This window comes from Rhipicephalus microplus, chromosome X (genome assembly GCF_043290135.1).
Source record: "Rhipicephalus microplus isolate Deutch F79 chromosome X, USDA_Rmic, whole genome shotgun sequence".
NCBI lineage: Eukaryota > Metazoa > Arthropoda > Arachnida > Ixodida > Ixodidae > Rhipicephalus > Rhipicephalus microplus.
In genome coordinates, this window is record NC_134710.1 from 47,010,230 (window position 1) to 47,019,550 (window position 9,321).

Sequence of the window (9,321 nt, forward strand, 5' to 3'; positions counted from 1 at the left end):
AATACAAACCAGCAATCACGAAAAATCAGTGCAAGAGTATGGGGGCACGACACGACTATTAGTGACAAAAATTACTTCTAAATGACAAAGTGTAGTGCCTACCCTGCAACCAGGCAAATATAAACACGTTGAACACCATGGTTGTATTCGTGCCGTGCCCATAACTGAGCCAGTTGGCGTCCGCCGGGCCAGGTAAGTAGGCAGTGGTTCATGGTGTGGTTGTCGATGATTGGTAGATGCTTCTGATGCAGGCGTCTTCGCTAACCGTGGTCACAAGCGTGGTGTCAACAACATATGCAGATACCTTGAAAACGGAAGCTGATGCTGTTCCGTCTTGCTGAATGCGGCGGCGGTTGAAATTGGATACGCAGCAGTGAGCATAAACGGCACCTGCAAACATGTAAATACGAACACGTTGGACACCATGCTTGTATTTTTGCCGTGCCCAGAGCTGCTGTGGGTGATCAGAGTGATGTTTGCTCTCAAAAGGTTGTGATTTTTCCACTCTACTTTGCCCGCTACTTCAATGTCATATGCTTTATTGACATTGACACACTTCCAGAAAAATTGTTGGAAGAGGCTTTATCATAGCGTCTGTGGCAAACAATTGTTTTTCTCAATGACAATTTATTGGGATACTTTCTTTGGCATTACTGCCTATTAAATCTCGTTGATTTTGTGCGAAACACGGAAAAACGAGCCCTTGAGTACATTCTTCTTTCCTTAATTCATTAGCTAAGGGTTCGTACTGACAGACTCGGTGCCTTTAGGTTTTATACCAAAGATGATTGGACAGCTGCCAGCTCGTAATAAGCTGACGTGCAAGTTTTCGGATGCCGAAAGCTTGCCGACGTCAGCCGTACAACAATACCATAACCCAATGCGCCTAGACCAAGAAAGGCTATTTGCATAAGGTTAACCCTTGTCGCCAGGAAAGTTGGAAGTAAACAGAAGAAAGAAATAGACAGGGAAGATAACAAAGTAAGAAAAACAAAAATGTAGGAGACCAAGAGGTGAGAAAATGTGACTGCTGGTTTCCCCTGGGAGGGTCAGCCCAGGGATTCTGTCTACGTGAAGCTGGAGCCAATGAGGTGTGCTGCCTTTGCCGGGAGGCCTTAAAAATCTTATCACTCAACGTCGCCTCAACCCCCAGAATCCTGTTTCCCCCGGAGACAGCTGAGGCTGAGCAACGCACAGCTAGGCTTGGGAAAGAGTCGACCCCCCCCCCCCCCCCCCGTTAGATTAGGTCCATGGTTTGCTACGCACCAAACGCCTGCTGACACACACGTCCCTGTGAGCAAATAGCAAAAAAGAGAAACGAAGCGAAAGAAAATAAGTGCGCATTGCAATAATGAAGTTTTCAATTTTCCATCTGATCAGATAGCTGTGCCTAACTAATTCGATCAATCTGGGATATGTGTCTTACATTTTATCACACTCTTGAATTACAATAAAGGATTTTCGGGCCTATAATTTTATGATGATGATGGCGCCTTAAATATGGCTCATACCCATTCTGGGGGTCAAGCCAAATACTGATGTTACGAGTTACGCATCATCTAGATTGAATCTTCACGAGAAAAATAATGTACGTGAAACTAAAAGTTGCAATAAGCGTGCCATTCAGACCAGACAGAATAGTTATTATCCTGACTGCAACTGAATCTATTAGCGCCGTATTCATTTTCTTCGCTTGCGGTCGCGTGCTCTCTGGTTTGCGCACCAGACAAACGAGGGCGCTGCACCAAAAATCAACGTTAGACGTTCTCTCGACACCAACTGGACGCTCGTAATCAGGAGGATTATCACAAATGGCCACCAGTACGCAAAGGGGGACAGCATCGACAAAGAACGGCAAGTCTGTATCCTCAAGGGCCGGTCTTATCTTCCCGGTTGGTCGGATTCGTCAGCTGTTGAGCGACGGACGGTACGCGCGTAAAATCAGCGAGAAGGCTCCTATTTTCCTCTCAGCTGTTCTACAGTATCTCACTGCGGAGGTGTTGAAGCTGGCGGTTAACGAAGCTGGCGAACAGCGTGAGACTCGCATCAAGCCGAGGCACATCCAGCTTGCAGTTCGCAGTCACAAGGACTTCGAGAAGCTGCTCGTTGCCGTTACCATAAACGAGGGTGGCGTGGTGCCACACTTCCTGCAGGAGTATCAGCCGAGAAAGACAGCTGCTGGACAACCGCCACAGGATGCTGAAAACAGCGAGAACGGAGCCGGACCTAGTCAATCTTCTGGCTAGCATCCACGGATGCCCTCCTTAGCGGTAGCTGTGTAAAATAAACGTTTCCTCGCCTGACCTTTTTCTGTCAATTTTACGTACGGAGAATTGAGAAGCGTAATCGCCTCTTATTAAATGCAAAGCATTTGCTAGCGAAATTCGGTGACTTTGAGCGTCTATCTATCTATCTATCTATCTATCTATCTATCTATCTATCTATCTATCTATCTATCTATCTATCTATCTATCTATCTATCTATCTATCTATCTATCTATCTATCTATCTATCTATCTATCTATCTATCTATCTATCTATCTATCTATCTATCTATCTATCTATCTATCTATCTATCTATCTATCTATCTATCTATCTATCTATCTATCTATCTATCTATCTATCTATCTATCTATCTATCTATCTATCTATCTATCTATCTATCTATCTATCTATCTATCTGTCTGTCTGTCTGTCTGTCTGTCTGTCTGTCTGTCTGTCTGTCTGTCTGTCTGTCTGTCTGTCTGTCTGTCTGTCTGTCTGTCTGTCTGTCTGTCTGTCTGTCTATTTATCTATCTATCTATAAAATAAAAATAACAAAAAAAATAACAATTATGATAGGTAACTTATGTCTACACGCCACGCTCATGATGCACTCGCGGCCGTTTGGCTAGGTACATATATTAAAATTAGGTATTACGTGACGCGAATGAATGACAAAAGTATAGGACCGGTGCAAACATGATAATCATCACATGCTTGCCATGTGAGAACATGACAACATAGCACACTCATGATGCGCTCGCGGTCGTTTTGCTAGGTTTACTTATACCAAGTTTCATATAATTTGACGCAAAGGGACGATGAAAGTAAAAGACATGGTAAAACATGGTAAGCATGATATGCGTGTCATGTAAAACATGCCTACATGCTACGTTTATAGCGCGCTCACGGTCGTTCCGCAAGCTGAACTTATTACAAAATTTTATTAGTTCATTCGGTTTCTTGTGGCGCAAAAATAACTGAGGCTATGCTGCGCCAGACACAAGGTGTTTCGAAGTGGGCATTCAGATGATGAAGCTTTATTATTATTTAGAAATTAGCATTCTTTCGTGAAGTTTATCACATCACGCACTGTTGCTAAAGAACAATCTCCTAGGAGTAGAGATAGGTTGATTGATTGATTGAGTTGTGAGGTTTAACGTCCCAAAACCACCATACGATTATGATAGAGGCCGTAGTGTAGGGCGCCGGAAATTTCGACCACCAGGAGTTGTTTATCCTTAACGCAAATTAGAGTACTCGGGCCTACAACATTTCCGCAGTAGAGATGGGTGTAAAGGTACGTGTTGCTTGTATAGTGCACTAAAATATTTTTCTCTGTGTTTCAATAGCGGGGCAATCGATTAGCTTATGTGTAACTGATAGCAGGTTTTGGCATTTTTTGCGTATTGGTTTGTCTTCTGTTGTGTTCATGTGGTATAGAAAGTTGAGTTTTCTGTCGAATGTAATTCCTAGGAATATTTATTCCTGTTTTACAGGCATTTTATTGTTTTTAGCGTAAGAACTGGGTCACGAAAAGTAGTCTTTTTTGTATAAATTGAACAGCGGTAGTTTTTTTTTTTTGGAAGAAACTTCAAAACCCTTTCGGTCAGCCCATTTCGTAAGCCTATTGTTGTTTCTTGATGCTGCCTCTCACAGGTTGATAGGCTGGATGCAAAACAGGCATCTTGAATATCATCGACGTAGATAGAGTGCATGATCGTGGATGATATGAGCTAATTATTGAAGTTCATTTTGAATAATACAATATTAGCGCTGAGTATACAACCCTGTGGTACACCATTTTCTTGGACAAATATTCGTCAGAGAATGGTTACCAGACGTACCTCAAATGTCCCAATTGAAAGAAATTCACACAGGCAGTAACATTCTTCCGCAGATGCCCAAGTCAGCAAGATCTCTTAGAATCCCATATCGCAAAGTGATATCACATGTATTGTTCAAGTAAAAAAAGACCGCGAGACAGTGTTGTTTATGTCGAAATGCCCCTCGCGTTTCGTATTCTAGTCTGACGAGGTGGTCCGTGGTGAAACAACCCTTTTCGTATCCACGTAGGTGCGAGCTTAGATGGTGTCTAGATTCTGGAAATAAAGTAAGTCTTATGTTTTAGATACACTCGTATGCGTTCCCAAGGCTACTTGTTGACCCAATGGGCCTGTAGCTACTTGGGCAGGTTGGAGATTTACCACATTTCATGAGAGGTATAACTATTACATTTTTCCAATCTTCAGGCATTGCGCCAGAGTTCCATATTTTGTTAAAGAAATGGAGTAGTGGTTCCACCGATGGTCGGGATAGGTGCGCCAGCATTGTGTAGTGTACACGGTCACTGCCTGTTACTGTTTTATTGCCGGCGGAAAGTAGCCTATAAGGTTCCTGTAGGGTGATCACAGGATTGTAGTGTTGATTTGAGGAATTTGCCGCTTGCACTCTCCGCTTTTCAGCAGATTTCTTGTATATTAGGAACGCGTTTTCATAGTTAGCTGAGTTTGAAATGTTATAAAAGTGTTCGCCTCATAGATTAGTCTGCACTAGTAATGTTATTTGTGTGTTTTGAGATGTCTTGAGTGGTACTATGCATAATGAGTATTCTCCTTTAAATTTCTTCACCTTGTCCTAGATGTGTTTAGATGGGGCTAAGCTGTTAACTGATAATATGTATTCTGCCACGACCCCAGGCAGCACACCGGCGTTGAACCAATCTTTGACCCGCATCGGCTAACGTCGGCCGCAATATTGGCCCAAGTTTGGCATCCCGGCCAAGTGCAACATCCTACGATGTAGGACCGATGTTCAAGTCGACCTGAACCCGACGTTCCACCGATCCATTTGCCAATATGCAGCCGACGCCGGCCCACTCTACACATGCCAATGAAGGCCCGTCCTTTTACTGACGTAGTTGCCAACATACATCCAGCATAGGACCAATCTCGGGCCATTTTTTTGCCATAAATGGCATTATTACGCCAGCATTCGCTTTACGACAAATATCGGCTACCATTGGCTTGCCAATATTTCACCGTTATTATGTGGGCTTTTTACTACTGGCATTTCTTAGCAGGTCAACTTTGCATTACGCCTCCAGAAATTCCCCTAGGAGCTTATAGCAGCCCCGTACGAGCTTCACGGTGTAGTATAGACCAAGGCGACTTACCACTGGATGACTAGTGTAGAAACACAACACGATTCCACTAAATCGTCCATTTTTGCTTTTTTTCTTGCATTGCCTATCACCCTCCTCACATGTAGACCATAAGACTGCACAAGCTTAGTTACTGTGTAGTTTTCTCTACACATTCCTTCTCAGTTTTGCAAGAAATTGTAACATTGGCTGGTCCACTCAGTATTAGCTAAATAAAATTACCTAAGATAACTGCTCGGTGCAAATATTCCGCACACAAGCAATCTTTAAATAAGAATACCAGAACACAATTTTTGTAACTTTATTTTTAAACATACCAAGTCAAAGCATTTATTTTTCAGTTCAGCTTTTCAAGTTACTGCTGTTCTGTAGTGCAGCCCAAACTAGGAGGCTAGTTCAGTAAGGCTCTATGGGCATTGGGCTGGCCGATGTAGCAGAGGTGGGGCGATAATTTAGAGGCTGCAGCAGGAGATTAGGCAATGACGGTGGGCTACCAAGGGTCCTGCAAGCAGCGATCGGGCAGGAAACCAACCATCACAGGCTGTCGCAGATCCCTCCTCTGAGGTGCAGCAGCAATCGGGCTGCAAATCTATGAACACATGTGTGAAGTGCCTTTCCTAAGCTCCATCGAGGGCAACAAACTTCAACAGCCGCGTTTTGATGAAAGGCTGAGCATTTTCAAACACCTGCATACGTGAATAGAAATAAACACCTCAAAATAAGTTCTAAGCACTGCAGTAAAACATGGATGCAAGCTAAAACAAGAAAAAACAATGACAGCAGACGTTATAATGAACCATCCAGATCAAATGCAATGTGACCATTTTGTAAAGAAATGAACAAATACTTCAACAGTCATTATGCAAAAAAAATCTGCCACAGTTAAAATTATTTAGGAAAAGGTTTCATTGAAAGTTGATTAAAACTAGCTTGTTTGACCAATCTACAAACAAACACAAGGTCTTTCAGGATTTTGAAACATGACCAACAGGGTTGCAAGCCTGGTGAACTAGTCTGCACCTATATCCTATGGCTGTAATAATTTATAACAGGACAACAAGACAGACGACCACACGAACTTTCAACACTGAATTATTCTTGGGCACACATGAGCTAATACTGCACAAAAGGATGACTGACCATCAGACAGACAACACAAAATGAAAGAATTTGTGCAATTCTTATTTCAGCAGTGACACTTGTGTATTATTGCAAAGTCCTGTAATAATTTTAAAATGGTATCTCCAAATTCTATGAAAGATGTGCTGATGTGGTTTTCTATGTTGTTCTTTTCGCATTAAATAAACCTCCGAAATCTCGCGTGCTTTTTGAGACTTGCATTGATCCGAAGTCTTGGTTTCATAGAAGACCAGGACTGGATAGGTGGCTCAGCAGAAAACAGCACTTGGCAGAGAGTCGCGACACAACTCAGCCATTCGCGCCCAGACGACCGGCTGCAGGGAGAGCGCGCTCTTGTGGCGCTGCCGTGCTTCATTTTGAAACTAACCGCTCTAAAAACCATTGCGTCAGTAATACTGCACTGTGGTTTAAAAAAACTGTCTGAAGGGTACTCTCACATAAAAGACACTTAAAAACGGAGAGATGCTCTGCAAAGTGGACTGCATCTATGCATGTGATATCGAAGAGACTGTTGTGCAGTGATTGAAACTGCCTTGTGATCATTTTCTGGTTGGGATTTTGTGCTATGATAGTACCGGCTTATATGCCCGTGCGGTGACGCAACTACACTGCCCCCTTCTGCAGTAAAAAAACTATTAAGTAGGGGCTACGCATCGTTTTATTTTTTCTGGCGGCATATGTACACCCTGTCTGGGGTATGTATGTGCGTGGACGCTGATCAAGCAAACCACTGTGACAGCATTGCACGGGTGGTGTCGCAGTCTCATGCTTGATAGTGCGGGATGGATCTCCGACCACAGTGGCTGCACTTAGATGGAGACGAAATATAAAAAGAACACCCGTGAACCAAAAGATATGTGCGCATAGGACAACCCCGAGCGGTCACAATCTTGGTACGCACCCTACAGCGTACCTCTGAATGATATCTTGTTGGCACATTAAAGCCTAGCAATTATCGATGTTGAGCAGGCATGTTTATTTTAGGCCGACAGATGCAAGCGGAAAAAACTGAAACTGTGTGTTAGGTGAACTAAACAACAAGTAAACATCGAAGACATTTGATAGTTCTATAGGAACGCATAAATTCCGGTGTTACTTAGCCACGGCAGCAAGTGAGAAAAACACTTAACGAATTGGCTGGCTCCATAAAGCTAAGCGTTGAGTAGTCCACTTTGTTCATAACAAGAACCTTGTCGTTTGCAAAAATTAAGTTAAACCGAGGCACATCGGCATGGAGGTTTCACCACGACAGTATATTTTATAACACTTCAGAGGCATATGAACGTGGCCTTGCACAAGTGTTGTGGGCAACGCAGCTTTCCATTACACGCAACTGTTTACAAAAAAAAAAAAGACTACCTGCCTATCGTTTCGTTCACTACACGCAGTGGCATCAGATAAGTGTTTGGGGGTGATGGTCAAATGGACGGACGCATGGAAACTTTGTTAGTCTTGAAGTTCACTACTTAACGCTCAGCGGGCCAGATAAAAAAATTACAATGCCGTTTGTTGCATCATATGCTCGTATTATTTCCGGAAGAACACTAAATTCGACTGTTTTGCCCTGGTTTCCACTGGTAGCCGTCTTCACTATCGAATGAATATAGGATACACGTGCCATCCGGTTTAAAAACGAGCCCGGCAGAACTAGAAAGGGAAGCGAGGGCAGAATTTTGCTAGGCTGACCGTTTGGATGCAACGCTGCTTCTTCTTTCTACGTTCTTTCTTTCCTCTACACGTCCTTCTTTTTACATACTGTTGAACTTGAGTACGCAGCAGTACCGCCAGTGCGCTTTGGTTTTTTTTTTTGAGAGAGAAAGATATTTTCTTAGTGCGCAGGGAACGTTTCAGAAGTAAGGTGTAGCATTGATTTATATGTGGGGTTTAACGTCCCGAAATTACCATATGATTGGTGGTTTCGCGAGTGGAGGGCTCCGGAAATTTCGACCCTCTGGGGTTCTTTAACGTGCACCCAAATCTAAGCACACGGGCCTACATAATTTCCGCCTCCATCGAAAAAAGAAGATATAGCAGATAGATAGGACAGAGCGCACACTTAGAACCAATTTTATTGTACAGATGGTAGGAATATATATACGGTCAAGAGGGCGAGGAGATCACGCACAGAAGAAAGAACAAATGATGGTGCATGCGCAAAACCACCTTATTCCAGTCTTAAAGTGACAACTTAACTGAAAAGATACCTGTATTCATTATTCGACAAATTGACAGGTATCTTTTCAGTTAATTTGTCCTTTTAGGATTGGAATAAGGTGGTCTGGTGCATGCGCCGTCATTTGTCCTTTCTTCTGTGTGTGATCTCTTCACCCTCTTGGCAGTATATATTTTCCTGCCATCTGTGCAATAAAATTGGTTGTAAGTGTGTGCTCTGTCCTATCTCCCTGCTATATCTTCCCTCGGAAACACTCTCTGCGCACTAAGGAAGTATATTTCTCTAAAAAAATGCAATACCAACCAGACAAGTAGCCACTCCTTTGGTTTTGTTACGGCGATGCGCGCACGCACCATCTCTACCAGCTGCCACTCTCGTCTGCAGGAGCAGCTGAGAAGTTCGCGCTCTCATCGCCAGGGTGGCCGTGGAAACTCGAGCGCTGCTTCCCTATACTAGCAACATTTAGGATTCAATGGTGCAGGTTCCGGAGAAAAAACCTTCGAGAAAGATAAATTCGACATAGCAAACTTTGAACGACCACTTTACCTAGGATGAGCTACAGAAGTCAAACCTGATAAGCAC

The 9,321-nt window shown here is 43.2% G+C and overlaps 1 protein-coding gene across 1 annotated transcript; it reads left to right on the top strand.

Moving 5' to 3' along the window:
- The first annotated feature begins 1,811 nt into the window (after positions 1-1,811).
- LOC142775030 (uncharacterized) lies at positions 1,812-2,246 on the top strand. The gene has a single exon (XM_075876333.1). The coding sequence runs from the start codon at positions 1,812-1,814 to the stop codon at positions 2,244-2,246; it is 435 nt and encodes a 144-aa protein (XP_075732448.1).
- The last annotated feature ends 7,075 nt before the right edge of the window (positions 2,247-9,321 follow it).